Below are 19,913 nucleotides of genomic sequence, written 5' to 3' on the forward strand. Positions count from 1 at the left end.
GGCCTCCACCAGACTGAGTCCAGTACAGCTAGATGGTGCCCGGCTACCACCGACTGCTCTGACCAAGACCACAATAGAGGGTCCTGGGAAGACCTGGAAAACGATGTAGAATAAAATTCTAACTCACAAAAAAAAGACCAGATTTACTGGCCTGACAGTCTGGAGAAACCCCGAGAGTATGGCCCCCGGACACCCTTTTAGCTCAGTGGTGAAGCCCCTCCCAAAGTTCACCGTTCAGCCGGGGATTGGACAGCCTCATAAAACAAAACGGGACTAATGAGGCACAGCAGTCCAGGGACAAGGACTAGAAGGCAGGAGGGGACAGGAAAGCTTGTGATAGGGAACCCAAGATTGAGAAGGGACAGTGTTGACATGTCGTGGGGTTGTTAACCATTGTCATAGGGCAATATGTGTACTATTTAATGAGAAAGTATTTGTTCTGCAAACCTTCATCTAAGGTACAAAAAAAAAGAATTATCTATGTGAGATCAAACTGACAACAGCAACTCAAAAGGTTTGATGGGAAGGCTAGGGGACAGTGAGTTGAAGATAATGGTGATGGAGTAATTTGGAAAAGGATAGTGAGAATAGCAGCACAACTGAAGAATGTAATCGATGTCACTGAATTGTACACGTAGAAACTTTTGAAATGGTATAACTTTGGCTATGTATATTTTCACCAAAAAACAAAGGTCCTCCAAGGTTGAGAAGGGAGAGCATTGACATGTCAGGGGGTTGTTGACCAATGTCATAAAACAATATGTGTACTGGCTGTTTAATGAGAAACTATTTGTTCTGTAAACCTTCATCTAAAGTACAATTTAAAAAAAGAAGAAAATACCATGGCTTGGGTCAGGTGCACCTTAGTCTTCAAAGTGACATCTTTGCTTTTTAACACTTGAAAGAGGTCTCTTACAGATTTGCCCAATGCAATACATCGTTTGAGTTTTGACTGCTGCTTCCAGGGGTGTTAACTGTGGATCCAAGTAAAATGAAATCTTCGACAACTTCAATATTTGCTCCATTTATCATGATGTTGCTTATTAGTCCAGTTGTGAGAATTTCTGTTTTCTTTATATTGAGGTGTAATCTATACTGAAGGCTGTAGTCTTTGATCTTCATCAGTAGGTGCTTCAAGTCCTCTTTGCTTTCAGCAAGCAAGGTTGTGTCATCTGCATATTCTAGGTTGTTAATGAGTCTTCCTCCAATCCTGATGCCATGTTCTTCTTCATACAGTCCAGCTTCTCAGACTGATTGCTCAGCATACAGATTGAATAAGCACGGTGAAAGATACAACCCTGATACACCTTTCGTGATTTTAAACCATGGAGTATCCCCTTGTTCTGTTTCAATGACTGCCTCTTGGTCTATGTACAGGTTCTTCATGAGCACAACTAAGTGTTCTGAATTCTTGTTCTTTGCAATGTTATCCATAATTTTTTATGATCCACACAGTCAAATGCCTTTGCATAGTCAATAAAAGACAGGTAATCATCTTTCTGGTATTGTCTGCTTTTAGCCAAGATCCATCTGACATCAACAATGATATCCCTGGTTCCATGTCCTCTTCTGAACGTGGCTTGAATTTCTGGCAGTTCCCTGTCAATGTACTGCTGCGACTCTTTTTGAATTATCTTCAGTAAAATTTTATCTGCGTGTGATATTAATGATATTGTTCAATAATTTCCGCATTCTCTTGGATCATCTTTCTTTTGAATGGGCACAAATATGGATCTCTTCCAGTCGGTTGGCCAGGTAGCTGCCTTCCAAATTTCTTGGCACAGACAAGTGGGCACTTCCAGCATTGCATCCATTTGTTGAAACATCTCCATTGGTACTCTGTCAATTCCTGGAGCCTTGTTTTCTGCCAATGCCTTCAGTGCAGCTTGGACTTCTTCCTTCAGTACTATCGTTTCTTGATCATATGCTACTTCCTGAAATGGCTGAATGTTGACTAATTCCTTTTGGTACAGTGACTCTGTATATTCTTTCCATCTTCTTCTGATGCTTCCTGTGTCGTTCAATATTTTGCCCATAGAATCCTTAAATACTGCAACTTGAGGCTTGAATTTTTTCTTCAGTTCTTTAAGCTGGAGAAATGCCGAGTGTGTTCCTCCCTTTTGGTTTTCTAACTCCAGGTCTTGGCACATTTCATTATAATACTTTACTCTGTCTTCTTGAGCCACCTTTTGAAATCTGTTTAGCTCTTTTACTTCATCATTTCTTCTGTTCGCTTTAGCTACTCTATGTTTAAGAGCAAATTTCAGAGTCTCTTCTGATATCCATTTTGTTTTTTTCTTTCTTTCCTGTCTTTTTAATGACCTTTTGCTTTCTTCACGTATGATGTTCTTCATGTCATCCCACCACTCATCTGCCCTTCGACCATTAGTGTTCAATGCATCAAATCTATTCTTGAGATGGTCTCTAAATTCAGGTAGGATATACTCAAGGTCATACTTTGTCTCTTGTGGACTTGTTTTAAAATCTTGCAACCAGACTGTGCCCCACCTGATGGGCACAATGGCAGAGCCAGTGCTGGGATTTGGGGGAAAAAACAAGAGAAACATACACAAGTTATGCTCAGTCAAGAAGTAAGAAGAAGGGGCTTCCTGCAGTGCTGCTCAAAATGCCTGTCGGCATGGAGGTAAGCAGCTGTGCGAGAATGTAATATCAGTGCACTGTGTTTAAGGACATAATTGGTTCATGTTCCTCACATTGTCAAGGGCCTAGGACAATCTAGACTCACACTTTGTGTAGTAAATTAGATTATAAGCTCCACAGTGCCAGGGACGACTCTTGCCTTCCACTCCACTCTATCCCTGGCACGTGTGGGAGGCTCAGTGTTTGAGGAATGTTGTAGAACTGGCAACCACTTCCACCTGCTTATCAGCCCACTGAATATATTTAAGAGGAAACTCAGGGTCACTTGACCTACCCCACAGAAAATAGTCAAACTAGGAGCACCCACAGAGATCTTTCAGGCCATTCCTAGAAAAAAGGCCCTTGCTCAAGGATACACACAGAGAAAAAGGCCACTTACCCAAGTGCCTGAAAGGCTGGGATTGACCTAGCCCAGTGCATCGAGAGGAAGAGCAGGCGGGATGCAGACTCGCAGATGTAGTGCACGTTGAGGTACTCTGGCATTGGGCTGGGCATTGTTAGCTGGAGGAGACACACAGCACAGGAGATGAAGGTGGGACAGGTGGATGCCTCTGTCAACATGTATCCCTGGCTGCATCTTAACAACAGTGGCAGCCACAGTCACTGTCTCTGATTTTGAGGCTGTTGTGCAGCCCCACCTTTAATGAAGTATGTGTCTCCTGCATTGGGTGGGGGGCGGGGGAGGTGGGGTTCACTAATTCACTAACTCCCTATGTTTTCTTGCCCAGTGAGGAAGGCTCTAATAGCCCTTGGCATGCAGTCAAGAGGCCTGAGGGGTACATTCCAGCTCACCCATAAAAAGGCATGCTCCTCAACTCTTGCCCCAACTTCATTATTATTTGTTCTAAGGCAATTCCATTTTGAGCCACAGATTAAGGTCTAAACTGAATCAGAAAAATACGGGTCAATCTCATGGGCTAGCAGGCATTTTGTAGGCAGCCTCAAGGTAACAATGAGAGCCTGGTATGGCAGGTGGGTGAAATCCCACCACCAGGATGTCGGGCCTGGGCTACTTGGTCTAGAAGGGGCTCCATCTGAAGCTGGAATTACACTGCATCCTGGACATACGTTGGCAACTATGGGCAGGAACCCAATTTCCCTGAACAACTAGCCAGGTCTCATCAGCAAGGAAAACTGGGGGAATAAGAAGACTCAGTCTGGAGAACCAGAGACTGAAAGGGCTACAGGTGCCCTGGGAGTGTCCTGAAGAAAAAGCAAGGCCACTGAAGGAGAGAGGGAAGACCTAATAGCACTCTTCCAGGATGTCTATGATTTGTTTCCTATGGCTGTAGAGGGAAAAGTGGTTGGGACCAGCAGTTAGGAATGAAAGCTGGATGCCTATTTGAGGATTTTATACGAGGCTTCTAGTCAACAGCGAGGAGACAAAGCTGCCTGTGCCTGAGTTGAGTCGAATCATAATAGGAACACAGGAAGGCTGAGCAGTCAGCATCAGCTCTCACTGTCAGGGGCCCTGGAGAAACACGTCAAGACCACACCTGCCTGTCCTGGCAGGGTGGGTCACACCTGCTTTAGGGTCACCTTCAGAACCAAATGGCACTGTGAGCAAAGGAAGAGTGAATATGCTTCATAACGGGAATACTGTTCTGGAATACAAAGTCCTGCCTGAAGCCATGAAGTCAGACACCACAATATGGAAATGAGCTCATTCTAAGGTTTGATTTTCAAAACTACAGACTAGCTTTGGCATAGAGCTCCCCTCTCAACAGGATAGGGAGACTAGGGTATGTGGCTAGGCCAAAAGCACTCACCTTAAATGTGACATGTGTGTCTGAAAGGAGGGGACCTTCTACTTCAATGATGGGTGTCGACTGGTCTCTGCTGATGACATGGATGCTCCCTCCTCCACTGGTGTCTATCCCGTCTACCAGGCTTGGGGGAGAGGAGCTGTCTGTGGTATTAAGCGCTTTAGCTAAGGTATCAAATGCCCTGTGAGCAAAAATGAAGCAACAAGTGCTATGAATCCACAGATTTTACAGGGAACAGAGCTCTATCTGAGATAAAATTTAGACAAATAATGAAATGGGGAAAGATAACCAAATTATACCTGCTGAAGGAAGGGATAACAATGAAAGCATGTACTTACTGAGTGTTACAAATCATTTCAAGTGCTGAGCTATGTACTATTTATTTCCACATGTAATTTCTATTTTTCATAACTCCCTCCAAAGTAGGAATTCTCTCCATTTTACAAATGTGAAAATTGAGGCTTAGAGACATTAAATAACTTTTCCAAGACCACCCAGCTAGTTAAGTGGTGGAACCAGAATTCTAACTCAAATCCCATCCTCTTTGCACTGGACCTAGATTTTCATCCTGCTGTCTGACCACACATGAACATGCTGACAGAGCGCTCGTGTGGCCCCAGCTCCTCACCTGACGACTGGCACAATGGGCAGGATTGACTGGTCCCTCCTGAAAGGAGCAAAACACAAGAGCCAAGCTGCAGAGAAGAAACATCCTCAGCAGCCAGTTATGAATGTCTGGGACCAGCTAATGCTATCTATCAGCTATCTCTATCTATCTGCCCTGGTGGTTTTAAGGTCTAAACTCACTACTTGGAGAAAATATACATGAGAAAAATAGGATAGAACAGAAGTGACAAGGGGGATGAACTATTAATGTTCAGGTGTAATATACAGTGATGAATACAAATAACATCTGGCCACTGAAACGTTTTTTTTCCCCCTGCTTCCACTGAGTTACTCAATTTCCTTTCTCATTGTCTGGAATGAAAGGCAGTTTTGATTGCTTTATGCCACCTAATGTAAGTGGGTCTACATCAAATAGTTAAAACTAGAAAGAAGGCAGATGTGCAAGGGTCACTGTGACAACCCTTGATTAAATACAGGGTGGGGGTCACAATGCTACCATCCACACTCACAACACAGCGACTGTGTGTGCACATCAGGAGGGGAGCCCCATCCTCACGGGCTCATACCGGGTGATCTCACTTGCAGACTGGTCCTCCGGCTGGATCTCTGAAGTGTCACCATTGTTAAGGGATTCACTCAGGTTGGCAAGGGAAGTCACTACATTTGCTAGTGTACCCAGGGCTCCCTGGCTTGTTTCTGCCTATTAAACAAAAAATAACAACATTAAAAATGAACACACACATAATGACTCTTAGGCCAACAAAGGTATATTGCTGGTTTAAAAACAGTCTTTCTAGAGGGGCTGTGAGTACAAAGGGACAGCACAAGGCAGATCTTTTTGGTGATGAGATAGCTCTGTATCTTGGTCCATACAAAAGACTAAGAACAAGAATCCCCACAAAAACCCAATGCCCTTTACAGCCACCACACATCTCACTTCCCCCCAGCCCTAGGCAAGCACTAATCTAGTTTCTGTTTCTATAATTTGCCTATTCTGGACATTTCATATAAATGGAATCATAAAATACATGGTCTTTTGTGACTGGCTTCTTTCACTTGCCATAATGTAGTGGTTACATAAATCTACACGTGACCCTGAGAGTATGGCCCCAGACACCCTTTTAACTCAGTACTGAAGTCATTCCTCAGGTACACTTTTCAGCCAAAGATTAGACAGACCCATAAAAGAAACAATAATACACGTTGCTCAACCATGTATACAAGACTAAATGGGTACAGCAGCCCAGGGGCCAGGATGAGAGGCGACAAGAAAGCTGGACAAATGGAAATGGGGAATCCAAGGTCAAGAAGGGGAGAGTGTTGACACAGCGGCGCTGGCAACCAATGTCACAAAACCACATGTGTATTGTTCAATGAGAAACTAATTTGCTCTGTAAAATTAAAAAAACTATACATGTGGTTGCAGATAAATTGAACTTCACCAAAATTACAAACTTTTGTGCTTCAAAGAACACAATCAAGAAAGTTAAAAAGACAACCCACAGAATGGGAGAAAAGTATTTGCAAATCGTGTATTTGATAAGGGTCTATCCAACTGACAAATGGATGAACGAGTGTATCCATACAATGGAATATTAATCAGCCATAAAAAGGAATGAAGCACTACTACATACTACAACATAGATAAACCTTGAAAACATTATGCTGAGTGAAAGAAGCCAGTCATAAAAGACTATCTGTTTTATGATTTCATTTATATGAAATGTCCAGAATATGCAAATTATAGAGACAAAAACTAGATTAGTGTTTGCCTAGGGCTGGTGGAGGGGGTGGAGGAGAGGAGGGGTGGATGTGTGGTGACTGTAAAGGGCGTGGATTTTTTGGGGGAAATTCTTGTTCTTAGTCCTCTGCATAGACTGCACAGTAGAATGGTTGCCAGGAAACCCCGTGATGGTCAGGATTTTTAAGGTTATTCAGGCAGGCCTTCCTCTCAGGCTTATGGGTTCTCTATACCTGATGGTGCAGCCAGAATGTCTACTGGGTGATAAGCAGGGAGCCCTGTGGGACTCATCAGCTCATGTCACACACATCAACACTGGACCAAGGACAGGTAGCTTAGAGCCCAGCCCAGGGACTAATGAGCAGAGGGCAGGCCTCCATGCCAGCCAAAGGCTCTAATTTTTGTCCTCTCTTTCCCAAAGTGTGCACATTAACGTGCATGAGAACAGATGAGAAAGAACGCTGCATCTTAGCTCTGGTGCTAAGAGCAGTAGCATTGCCAGGGCTCTCAGTTACTCTGTCATCCCCTTCAGAGTAGAGAAATCGGACCTCAGCCACTGGCATGCTGCTACTTCCTTACTTGGTTTACATCAGGAACATCAAAATGAGAAAAACAAAGGCCATTAATTTTGCAACACAGTGTCATGGAGGAACAGTGGATTCCTTTGCCTGGGTTATCTTCACAGGGGTTAGTCAGTTTCCTCTCTCTCTCAGATTAACAAGCATCTCTATCCAAAACAAGTTCAATTCCCTATGGCTGATTTGCTCTAGCAAAGTTTTAGAATTATTAGAATCCTGGCTGAACTTCCTCCAGAAGATCATCTAACAAAAAGGATTTGGAGGCTTTTGCAAAAGGTCTGCTTAGGATAAGTACCTACCTTCTCAGCATGCCAGTAGTTTACCAATGTGTGTGCCAGGAAAAAAAAAATCTGAATAGAGAATAGAACCACACAACTTTCACCAAATTGAACTCTAAACTCAGATGTGTTATAATGACCATGACCAGGCAGCCCTGACTGAGGTTTCTGCAAAGCCATCAGCATCCCTCAAACAAATCCCAGGAAGCTGTGTCACAAGAAGAAGCAAACTGAGATGCAGAATGTCATACTTTCAATGTGGTCTCTGTAGGCCTGGAAGTAGGGGTGGGCACACACATTTAAAGCAGCAGCACATTGTGAACACAGTGGAGGAGGAGAGGGCGTAGGTAGAGAACATCACCTTGGAATCCGTGGCCAGGAGAACTGTGCCGTCCTCACGTATCAAAGGCTGTTGGATGTTCACAAGCATCCCTGGATCAAGAAGACCTGTCTGTCTATTTAAGACATAAAGAAACCCAGAGTAGCTTCCAGCATTGTATGTACAGTGCAATTGTGCTGCACTTCCCTGTCCCTTCCATGTGTGCAGAGGTGTCTGAATGGGAGAAAAGCTCTAACTAGATGCATCCCCTGAGTGACTGAATACCTCCTTCTCTCTGCAAGGAGTTATGCACAAAGCTGAGTCTACGGCCTGAGACAGCATCAAACACAAATGCACAGCCACCAGAGTTTTCTAGACTGACCAGAGACTGTGGTGGTTCTGCCAAGAGTTAATTTCGTCTTCAGATTACCAAGGTACCCTCAACTCCATTTCTCCAGATACATTTGTGGTTTCTTGTTTTCCCTCTTTGTTCCTTTTAAATTAAATAATGACATTAAAGAGTACTTGCTACCTTACTATCTGGGATCTCATCTGGGATTTAAACCTATTGTCTGTATTGCAAAAAAGCCCCCAATTTTGAATTACAGAACAAATTATTTTCCTATATATTAAATGATGCCTAAACTAAGCAGAAGATGACTTGAGCCCCTGAGATAGGTGGAATTCTGAGGCCATCTTTAGTCAGCCATCCTCAGGCCTGTCCAGAGGTATGACTGGAGCAGCTCCAGAAAGGGTGGGAGGTGGTAAAATAATGCTAAAAGTTGTGGCAGGTGGGTAGGGCGTAATAAAAAGCTCCCTTCCCAAGGAACATCTGTGCCTCCTCTGATCAGCTCCAAAGGCTGCTCCTGATGCTACCCTTCAAGAAACCAGGGGACTGACCTTGCTCCATCTTTGTCTGCCACAAATGTGGGGGTGGCTATCAGAGGACTTCTCAGGTCCTTCCGGATATAGATTTTCTCAGTTGAAGCAGCACAATTGCTTGGTTTCTCCCGCTGCACATCAAAGGGCTTCCGTTCACTCTGCACAGCTTAAATCACAACATAAATACTCATGTTTAGAGAAAAGACTAAAATCAATAAAAACCACATCCCTCATGGTAACGTAAGGGGTCTTCCTCAGTAAGTAAATTACCGCAGGGATGCTCAGCTCTGGTGCTAAATTAGTCTACCTCAGTTTTCATGGTGGACTTTTCAGCCAAAAGAGAGAAAGACTCAATGGCAAACAATGCCATATCAAATGAAAAGGTACAAAAAAAGAGCTAAGGATGGTAGGTGCTGCATGCTAAGAAACCGCAGCAGGGCATTTGCACAACGCTGTCAGGGGAGCACACTGAGCCCTCTGTGTTTTCATTTCTTGCTACTAACAAGAGGGACGCTCTCCAAGACTAAGAAACGCCTCATCTTCAAGTGGGCTCTTAACAGACAGTTTGTCCAACAACACAAATTGTACAGGAACCATTCTAATTTCCAACTCAAACCTCAAACAATACCTTCTGCAAATTGTTTAATGGGTATCAATTTTACATCACACTAGCAATCTCTTTTCAGCAATCTGGTATAAGAATAGGTCTACATGCTAGAAAGAACTGAAGAAAATGAAGATGTTTTGAAAAGAAAAGACTAAGGGATGAGCCCCAGAGACTAGAATTCAGATATCCTGCTAACCAAACTGATGTCCAGTTGAGTCTTCAGTTTGTAGCTATAGCTGTGAATGCAAAAGGCTGATTCCAGTCAATGTCCAGAGTAAAACTATTCACTCTTGAAAAACAGGACAACGTGGCAATGTGGGCCAATTCCACACCAAGTCAGTGATGTGCTCATTCACTTTGGAGGAAGAACAGCATCACTGGATAAAACAAAAACATCACACTAGGCAGAAATCAGGCTGATATTTCTAGTTTCTCAAAGAACAAATAAACTTTCATTTGTTCCCTGGTGAATTCTGCAGCATTCTGTTTCCAGAAATGCAAACACTGATACATTTGTATTGGTGTCCAGCCTTCCTAGGGGATCATGTAGGAGATGAGAGAAGGGTAGCACCCTCAGTAGGAGCCTGTGGTCCCAGGTCCAGGGCCACCAGGCGAGGCCAAGCACCCCTAGCTTTCTCCTTTCTCCCCACTGTGGAGGATATGGCCTACAGCCCTGTCAGGCCCAGTGTGCCTGCCTCCGTCAACCTCTGTTTTCCTGTTGTGGTTTAAAATCCCAAATCCACTCTCCTTGGATTTCTCTCTGCTGCTTATCTTGGATCCTGGTCTTCTTGTTTTCACCACTAGCTGGGAGATAGACCCCAATGCTTATTGGTCCCTGTGGATGAGGGTCTGGTTTTGGAATTCCTAACTCCAACTATTCTGGCTACAGAGGCTGAAAGCAGGGGCCTGAGACCTTCCCTGGCTGCCCCACACCCAGGGACAACAGCTCTCTCTTTAGAACTTCAGCTGCACAGAGGGCTTGGCAGAGGGCCTAGCCCCAAAGAAAAGAAGCCCAGTGCAGGTAGACACAACCCCTGGGGGATTGGGGAGCTCCAGATTTAAACTTTCCAATGAGCAACTCTAAAAAGGACTCTGACATTTCCTTAAAAGGCTGAAGGGCCCACATCATACAGAACTGATCCAAACTACATGTCTCTTAAACAGAATCAAGTCAGGATCAAATTCCTGCCATGGCAAGAACACAATCTACCTCAACACTTCCTTTCTGCCTCCCTGGTGGGGGGTGGTGGTGGTGATCATTTTCTGGGTGCCTATGATGAGCACCTGTCGAGTGCAGGGGCTAAGAAAACAGTGAGTAAAGCACAGGTCGATTAATCCTCAGAGCCATATGTAAGGTATGGAGTTCTGTTTCACAGATGAGGATACTGAGGCTGAGAGAGGCAACATGTTTTCCCAAAGCCTCACAGCTCTTATGTGGCAGTGCTCTGGCATCTGCTTTACTCCAAAGCCTGTGTTCACCCCTCCACCCAGCTGTCTCCCAGATTTATCCGGAATAGGGCTTTCCACACACACCACAGGAACTGACCAACCGTGCCTCTACTGGCTCTGATACAGAACACTTATTTAATAGACTCTTGCTCATTTTCTTCCCTCCGTGTTTACTCACTGTGATTTTTAATATTCTTACTCACATTCCATTTTCATGCCCATCTCTAAGCATTTTTTCAGCCTGCAAAACTGACAGCGGTTCCGATGGTGTTTATTGATGATGCAGTCTTGGTTGCTCCGGCAGCTGTAGGTCAAATTTTTCCTTACACTCCTTTTGAAGAAACCTTTGCAACCCTCACAACTGACAGCCCCATAGTGACGACCTGAAAAGAAGAAGAGTACATGAGGCAGTTTGCCAACAAGATGGGCAAACCCTCTTTTTAAGGTAGTTATAGCAAAGCGACTAGTGCTACAGTGTCAGATACTGAGGGCCACCTGGACACCAGCAGGCTGAACATTCAGTATGGTGCCCATGACTTCACCTCAATCTTTGAGGTAATGATGGAAAAACGGAAGCTCAGAGGAATTATGTGACTGCTGGTAAATGACACGACCACAATGCTCTTAGTACACAAAAGACCTAACAGGAGAAGCTTATGGATGATAGCTGAATTGCATCGTCCACTTGTAGAACCTGGCCCTAGCCCTGTAGACCTGAGTTTACGAATCTTCTCAGCTCCCGTCTTACAGGAATGGCACGGGCAGACACATCATGGCTGTGCTGTTTTATCACACAGGGGTCTCCTGTCTGCATTTACTCCATCTGTTTGGCTCATGTCCTAGACCCTAGACCTCCCCCGGGGAATTGTGACTGCTAAGGGCCAAGACAAGGCTGCCATATGGCTCACCTGGGTCAGGTATTCAGACCTTCTCTGAAGATACAATCCTAAAAATATATTTATTAAACATAGCTCATTGTCCTAATCTTGTTTACTTTGGTGTCTCTAACCTCAAATTACCAATGACATTAAAAAGAGTCCCTTACTTCAGTTTACCCTTCCTAGTTCACAAAGTGCTTTCACATAAATGGCCTCATTGATCCCAGCTGGGAAAGACCATGGATAGATACGCAGTTCTGTCTTTTTTACATAAGCCAATTTCATAGCTGTACTGCTGGGGATAACACATTTCACAGTATAGTCATTTATAGTAGCTACAGAGGGCCCCATTGAGCTAAGCTCTAGTATTCAGAACCGGAGTGCACATTTGCAGGATTTCGATTTGTGCTTTTAAGCAGAGTCTTGCCTGCTTCTGGTGGCAGGGTCTGGGGAAGGGGTGGCAGGCACCATGTCTGACCATGAAGGTGGCAAGAAGAAGCCTCTGAAAAAGCTGAAGAAGCAGGCCACGGAAATGGGTAAGGAAGACAAAGCTTTCGAGAAGAAACAAAAAGAAAAGCAGTAAGAAACTCGAGGAGCTAAAAGCAAAGGCTGTAGGGAAGGACCTCCTGGCCACAGGAGAAATTCAGAAATACGGCAAAAAATAAGCTGTTCTTTGTGACTGAGGCGATGGTCATCCTTGACTCCATTCCTCTTTAAACATCTAGATTCCCTGCTATAACACTATTACCACCTACAGTTAGAATGAAGTGTTGTCTTGGAGGCTGCTGTACAGTTAAGAATAAACTTTTTTTGAAAAAGAAAAAAACAGTCTTGCTAAAATTACTTTCCTACACTTGTTTTTCCTTTCCTTGCAGTCCATTTCCTTGAGCTTTCTATCTCTTAGAGTGACCTCTAATATCTTGAGACAACAGCATGGGAAAGCCTGTGCTAGGCCTTTTCTTTTAGTCCAGAAGAAGACTGATGAGTGGGGAAGCCAAGCAGATTCTGTGGCCTCTCTTTATGTTCATGCTTCATTTATCTGTTCAAAAGTTTGCTGTATGCCTCCTCCTTGCTGAGCAAGAAGATGGGGACACAGAGATGGATGGATAAGACATGGTCTTTCTCGGTCTGGTTGGGGAAGACAGACCTGTGAAGAATCAATTATAAGACAGCACAACAAATTCCTAGAGAGGTCTGTACAAAAGGGTGATTAGGACCAGAGGCACTGCTGTCTCCCTATAGCAGAAGCAGGTGAAGTAGGTGAGGGCTTCAAAGAAGAGGTAGGGATGGGTTGGTTTACCGGGACAAGGGGTGGGAGCAGAGGCAGGGCACCAATGACAGAGCAAATGGTGTCACTAGCTTGTAGGGGAAGCTGGAGCTCCTGAGCTTCTGTAGATGCTTGCCTGGGGCTGTCTTCCTAAGTGGCATGGTCCGGTCTCTCTCTTTTTTTTTTTTTTAGCCAGAATCACAATATCTCCTAAGCTCCTGTGAGTTTTGTGACTACAGAATAAAGTGGAACCAAGCAGTCATCACAAAATGTAGGCCTATGTCCCTGGAATCATTGGAACTTTGCCCTCATCAAATGCTTCTCCATTCCTGCCTGCCTGCCTCTCTTACGTTCTGTGGGTTCCTAGTGCTAGCAGGCCGAAGTCTGAACTTTTGGGCCAGACATCTCCGGTCTGCTTGCACCCACATCTTAACCACAGAAGCCCATGAGCTCTTCACCAAGGATACCATGGCTGTGGACAGTAAACTCTCTGGGGCTTTACTTCACTAGCTGGAACGCCCTTCTCCTGCTTTACCCAACATGCACATTCTCAAATACCACGGCTCACAGGTGTGAATGTCTATGAGGCCTCTCCCTGGGACTCAGCCAGAACCATATGCTCCCTCCTCCTCCATTAGAGTAGTTCATCAGACTGGGTTATAGTGAGAGGATGATATAGGTAGGTACAGTTAGGATGAAGGAGATTATACAAATAACACATCTTGTGAAATAGCAAAGCACTGTGCAAATATTAACTGGATTAAAGGAAGTATTACTTTCTTAGTAGTATGTAAATAACAACTGTCTATGAGACATTTAACCAACATTTACAAATTACAGAATAGTTCCTTGACATTTCCTTTGGATCTTAATAACCTGACAAACTGGTTTAGTTACATTACTACTTCAATAAGAAAAGTAAACTTCATGTTTTAGAACCTACATAAAATGCTTTCTCTTCATTAACTACTGTCCCAGCCCCACCCTCAATTTGGTTCATGACTTTTCATGATATGCACCCAGCGCACCTGGGTTACTCACCAGAGGCTTTATCTCCACAGACCACACAATACTCTACCACCTGGGGCCGCTGGACGTCGGCCTTCCCCAGCAAACGCTCGACAGAAGCAGAATCCGTGACGATCTGAGGAGAAATCAGGAAACAAGCAAGGTGTTGACTAAAAACCAGATCACTGAGCAAAGTAATGTTTAACTGTAAATTCCTAATCGTGGGTTTCTAAGCAGGGACTCTGGGCAGAACAACTGGGAAAATTCCACCCCACAACCTGATCTGATATCCGAAATAACCCTGTTGCTCACCAACTGTGTCCCTTCAGCGGGTGATTTTCCAGGGTCAGGAAGGGTCTCCACTCATCTACGCTCTCCTATCTGGCTACCTCAGCCACCAACGATTGGGGACATATGAGCAACTTACACAGATGCTCTAACATGCAGATATTTATGGTCCTTCTGGCAGCCTCTCTATTCCCATGAAACAACTTGAGAGAATGCGAAGAGGTGGATTTGGCAGAGAAATAGCCAGTAGACAAGCTCTATTACCTAATTAAATAACCAGGTTTCTCACTAAGCCAGTTGGAGATAAGAGGACTAGAATACGTAGCCTCTGAAATCTGCTATTTCCTCTTCATTTGTGCCAACTTTCTAAGTGACAAACAGTGCTACTCATCTCAGAGAAAACTGTAACTGGTATCAATATAAAAATGGAGAAAAAATAGCTGTTATTAAAATCTGCCAGAATTTGAGCCAATAAGTCTTAAAATGATTTTATGTATAGTGGGAATATATACAGAAATCATTATGTAGAATCACTTTTTGTGAAATATGCAACAAAATCTACAGCCATCCTTTCATAAATGAGGAGTACTCTAAATAAGAAAGGAGGAATTCTGAGTTCAGATGATCAGAATGTACTCTAGGAAAGGAAAGGGGAGACAGTATTTACTAACTGCAGTATAAGGTGTCTCAAAAGTACAGTTCTGAAAGCTGAACATACTGGTGTTCTGAACCCAGCTCTATCATAAGTAAAAAATCCTTTCCTTCCTTAAGCTTCTTCACAGTGGAAAGCCCCAAAGAAAGCACCCTGACCCTGACTAAACATGGGACCCTGGCCTCGAGTCCCTATTCTCTAAGCTAGGAAATTTACGCTTCCCCACCTTATGCTGAGCAACAACCCTGCTTCCCTTCAACCCAACACTCCTTGTGCTTCTCCTTCCTATGCCCTGTCCCTGACCCTACCCCTCCCTGCCACAGTAGGGAGAACCAGGGCAGAGATGAAGGCGAGAGCTGAGGGATCTAGAGCCAGCAGCTCACAGAAGCAAGGAAGGAAAGGACATAGGGACCAGGTTTAATGGTCTGGACAAGGCAGAGGTTAAGAGTCAGGAACCAGTCAGTGTTCGTTCTGCTGTGGTCAGCCCTAGGTGGTGGGCCAAGGGCTGCCATCATGTGGCCTTAAGATAGGAAAAATTCTTCAGTGGACTCAACACCAGCTTGCTCATGGCCAATCTCCTGTGGGCAACTGATTTTTCCTGGCTCAACCTCCATCCCCTCTGAGCACTGCACTCGGCTGCCCTTTGGGCGTTGCCACTTACTTGCTGTTTCTTTTTCTTTTTTTTTTTTACTTTGGCCAAAGCAGCAACCTGCCATATTTCCAGGTCTCCAAAGGGCCTTCTAAGGATAGACTTGGCCTCCAAGGCAGAGGTAAGAGTCAGGAACAAGTTCAGCAGCAGAAGTGCTGAAATGAATGCCTGTTCAGCAGGCCTTACCTGGATCCTGCCAGGGACAAGGTTGTCGGAGGTGGTGAATATGAGCTGCTTGGCGCTGGATGTCTCCGGTGAAGCCAGGATCACCTTCCCAGTTCCAGCTCCATCTGGGCTGGTTAGGATGAACTGCTGTTTGGGGGATCCGGAGGCGTCCACTGCGGTGACTATCTGGATCTTCTGTCCTGTCTGCTGGTCTGTCACAATCTACGAGACACAACATGGAGGCTGCCCTCAAGGAGTATCGTGTGCCCTGTGCACGTGCAGGTGGTGTTCAGAAGTGGTGGTTGCCAAACACCAGTCCTTGAGTGAATGTGGTTAAGATGCTGTTTCATCAGTTCATGGTGAAATGAGAAAAATAAAACACAACAGTTGAGTTCTTCAGAAACTAATTTTCAGAAGGCTAGTTTTATTCTAGAATTATATCTTTCTTACTGTTTTTTTGAATTAAAATGCCCTTTATTTTATGAAATGAAGGCAATAATACATAACAGATGGTAGATCTAACTTAAAAAAGAATAACATCCTTGACCTAGCATAATAAAAAAAAATACAGGCAAATCTAACATTTAATTTTTTTTTTAATGCTACTGATGTACAAAATCTAAAACTTGGGAATGAACACTTTAAAGATGGGTTATTTCTGAAGGGAAAGTCCTGTAAATAATCTTGGCTTGGGCTGACAGAAAGCAGGGAGTACCTTTCTCACACACACTCGACTCACCATTGATTGACCCTGCTTCTACCATCCACTCAACTCACTCTCACTTTTTGATTCTGAGGTCTTTAAGGCAGAGAGCACATGTGACTCGGGGCCAGCAGAGGAGAGAAGACAATGAAAGCTTGTGGGAGCATTGAAGGCAGTGGGCACTGACTCTAGAGAACTCCTGACTCTGAACCCTCCAGGGCCCCCATTATTCAGGAGCCACAGCTGTCAGAGCCCACCTCCTCCCAGAGTTCTTGACTAACTGCACTAGCTGCAATAAAAATAGTTGCTACAGCACAAGCACCCTCTGTTATACCCACTTAAGAAATTCTTTGAAGCTGTTCTAGTCCTTGTCCTACCCCTTTCCTAGTCCACGTGCCCCTAGCTTGGAGCACTACCCACTTCTCCTCCAGGACACCAGCAGGTCCTCACTGCAAAACAGGACTCTTGGGACTGCTGTTGCTAGGACCTGGGCAAGGGGAGATGTGCTGCATCTCTGGCTAGAATTTGGGTTCAGTTTCGTACAGCATAGCAGATTTAAGGGCAGGTGTGGTATCTGCACCACCCCTTGCTTTGTAAAATGGAATTCCAAGGTTCAGACAATAAACCCATAGAGTCTACCACAATAGCTTTGTCAACTATCCAGTATGGAAACCAGATAATGTTCGTTGTTTTTTTTAAAAAAAAATGACATAAGGCAAGAAAAGATTCAATCATTTAACAAATATTTACGGAGTGTCTCTGTGTCAAGCACTGTTCTAGGTACTAGAGACAGGGACATGAACAAAATAAAGGTCCTACCTTCATGAAGCTAACCTTCTAGCAGGGAAAACAGACCATGAACAATGACATGACAGAATATCAGTCAGTGGTAACTGCCATGGGGAAAACTGAAGCAGAGTAAGTGAACAGAGTATGACACAGGGAAGGAAGTAGGGGGTAACTTCGGGAGGAAAAATTTCTCTGAGGGAGTGACATTTGGGCCAACACCTGAATGAAGTAAGACAGGAAGCCATGCAAAGATGTGGCCAAGTATGTTACGGATGGGAGCCCAGCAAGAGCAAGACAAGAAAGAACAGGAGAACGGGAACATAAGATACAAAAAAAATCTTTAGCTGATAGCTGGGTAAGAATCCTAGTATGTCATCATTTCCAACTGAAGGGTCAAAGATTTTTAAGGCTGAAAAAAGAACAGATTTAGAGAGAAGGAAAGGAAATACCTCTCATTGTTTTAACCCATGACATACCCAGAGCCCCCTGGAAAAGTAAAACATGATTTAGAAAACCTCGTAAAAAGAATTTCCTTTTAAAAAGTTTCCTACCCAGTCCTCAACTGAAACATCTCAGACACAGGCTGGGTGACACACACCTCTCAGCTGCCACAGAAGGGACTCCTGCCTTGGGTGGGAGGTAAGTAAGATGGCCTTCAGAAGGTCCTCATAACCTGAGATCTGAAAGTCAAATGTTTGCTTTCTTTTTTGTCTACCAATTCTTATTTCCTTCCTAAACTGTTTTCCCTGTTAAGAAATGAAACAGTCATGTAATTGAGAGGGGTCTTCAATCACCAACTAAAACCAAGGCAAGGCTAGTAATTCCATCACATATGGCATGGTCAGATATAAGGCATGCCACATGTGAGCACACCCGTGTCATTTTCCTTTTATGCTCTTCCCCAGTCCTCTTGGTAGAAGCATGGAAGGTACAGGGCCGGGGAAAAGCGGTGAGAGGTAGGGTTGGCTATGTCTACACTGGGACAGAAAGTCTTGGTGGCTGTGCATAACATATATCCCAAAGCTCGGATCAGTCTTGTCTCCCACCCCCACCCCCCGCCCCCAAAGACTCAAGGTTCATATATGTTCAATGAATCACTTACAATTTTTTTGTTATTTTGTTTGTTCATCCTCCCCTCCCAAGATGTCTGTATTTGCCATTTAGAGGTATCTCCTCCATGGAAAAAAAAAAAAAAAAAAAAAACCTAAAAATATAGGCAGGAAAAAAAAATCCCAATACCCTACTGGAATCCAAGGGTGACCAACAAGCAGACACCTTGCTAACAAACACTAGCAGGTGGGCTCCTGTTTAATGAGATTGAAAAAAAACATCAAATTGAAGGTAGGTACCCAAAACTCACTAAGGTTTACGTCCCCTGTGGAGGAGAGGCAAACTTCTTTTAATTTCTTTATTTACTTGGAACAACTGTTCATACTCCCTGCCTGCTAAACATAACAATGCAGTGGTTGGGGAACAAGGTGAGAAAGGATGTCTTGTTCTCTGTGTGATTTTTAAGGCCTTCACTGCCTGGCTATAGTCAGTGCTGCTGTAATACTTGCTTTGAAAAGGCAAATTTGTGCCAACACAATTAATATGTTAGGGGACAATTTGAACATAATGCGAATCTTGTTTGTTTATGCAAAACTTCTTTGTGAGAAACACTAGGTGAATGCAGAAAACACCACCCAGCTGAATTGAGCTGTGTAGGAATACACAAAACACACACACCTCAAACATCCACCAGCTCCCTCAGTTCTATCCATCTGGTGTTACAACTTTCCTTCTGATTCCAGAAAACTGTCTTTCCACCACTGCACAATAACTTCCAAACCGCAATTCTTCTTCTACGAGTAAACTTCAGGTTTTTTTCAAGGTAAAGTACCATATTTATTGTAGTCTTTGTATCTTTCTTAGCTATTTATATGTGTAAAACTGTCCAAGTTTTTATTAGGTTTCTATCTGATTTTTAATGTATCACTGACAAAGTTTTTGAGGGTTATGCCACCAACCTCATTTTCCCCAGTAGCTCTGTGGTTTTATTGTTGACTCTTGAATAACATAGGGATTTTTAGGAACATATATGTCACATTTTAGCAAAAATGACTGCCCTTTACGAATCCAAGGCCCTCTCTAGCTCTAATACAAAAGGCTTTCGTTTCCAGCATGTGAACATTCTCTCTACCACTCTCCTCTGTGTTGCCAGCTCTCTGGTCCAGCCAGGCTGGGCTCTTGTTATTTCTGTTGTGAAGAAAAGCCTGTAAACTGACAGCCCATGGGCCCAAACCAGTCCCTGGTAACTTTTGTTTGACTTCCAAAGTTTAAAATTTTTTAAAAAGTTGGTTGCCAACATCTAAAATTAGAATATTTTCCATAAAAATCAGATTTACAGTTTTCTTGACAAACTGGAAGTTCTGGCCATCCAGGGCCCAAACTCCCCCATGGCACCTACTGGTGGGAGCTGGGTAGAGTTGGTGGCTGCTCCTTTGGATGGGGCACAGGCTCTCTGGTTCCCTCCAATCCTCCCCTTGCCCACCTCCTTCATTGCTGCCTTGCCCTTTAAACGTCTGAGCTTGTGCTCCAAGACAGGCCTTTGCAGCTAAAGAAAC

General features: G+C 44.0%; 1 protein-coding gene across 3 annotated transcripts in view; it reads right to left on the reverse strand.

Moving 5' to 3' along the window:
* NR2C2 (nuclear receptor subfamily 2 group C member 2) overlaps positions 1 to 19,913 on the reverse strand; it is a 100,626-nt gene that overhangs the window by 21,422 nt on the left and 59,291 nt on the right. For 2 of the 3 annotated variants that reach the window (XM_023741495.1, XM_023741581.1), the window contains 9 exons: positions 15,837 to 16,037; positions 14,095 to 14,197; positions 11,112 to 11,291; positions 8,871 to 9,018; positions 8,013 to 8,106; positions 5,621 to 5,754; positions 5,056 to 5,094; positions 4,431 to 4,608; positions 3,041 to 3,162 (listed from right to left, as the gene is read on the reverse strand). In XM_023741495.1, coding sequence (XP_023597263.1) covers positions 3,041 to 3,162; positions 4,431 to 4,608; positions 5,056 to 5,094; positions 5,621 to 5,754; positions 8,013 to 8,106; positions 8,871 to 9,018; positions 11,112 to 11,291; positions 14,095 to 14,197; positions 15,837 to 16,037 — 1,199 coding nt within the window. The remainder of the gene's footprint in view (positions 1 to 3,040; positions 3,163 to 4,430; positions 4,609 to 5,055; positions 5,095 to 5,620; positions 5,755 to 8,012; positions 8,107 to 8,870; positions 9,019 to 11,111; positions 11,292 to 14,094; positions 14,198 to 15,836; positions 16,038 to 19,913) is intronic. The other variant, XM_004368361.2, reaches the window with a different exon arrangement.

This window comes from Trichechus manatus, unplaced genomic scaffold (genome assembly GCF_000243295.1).
Source record: "Trichechus manatus latirostris isolate Lorelei unplaced genomic scaffold, TriManLat1.0 scaffold00001, whole genome shotgun sequence".
Taxonomy (NCBI): domain Eukaryota; kingdom Metazoa; phylum Chordata; class Mammalia; order Sirenia; family Trichechidae; genus Trichechus; species Trichechus manatus.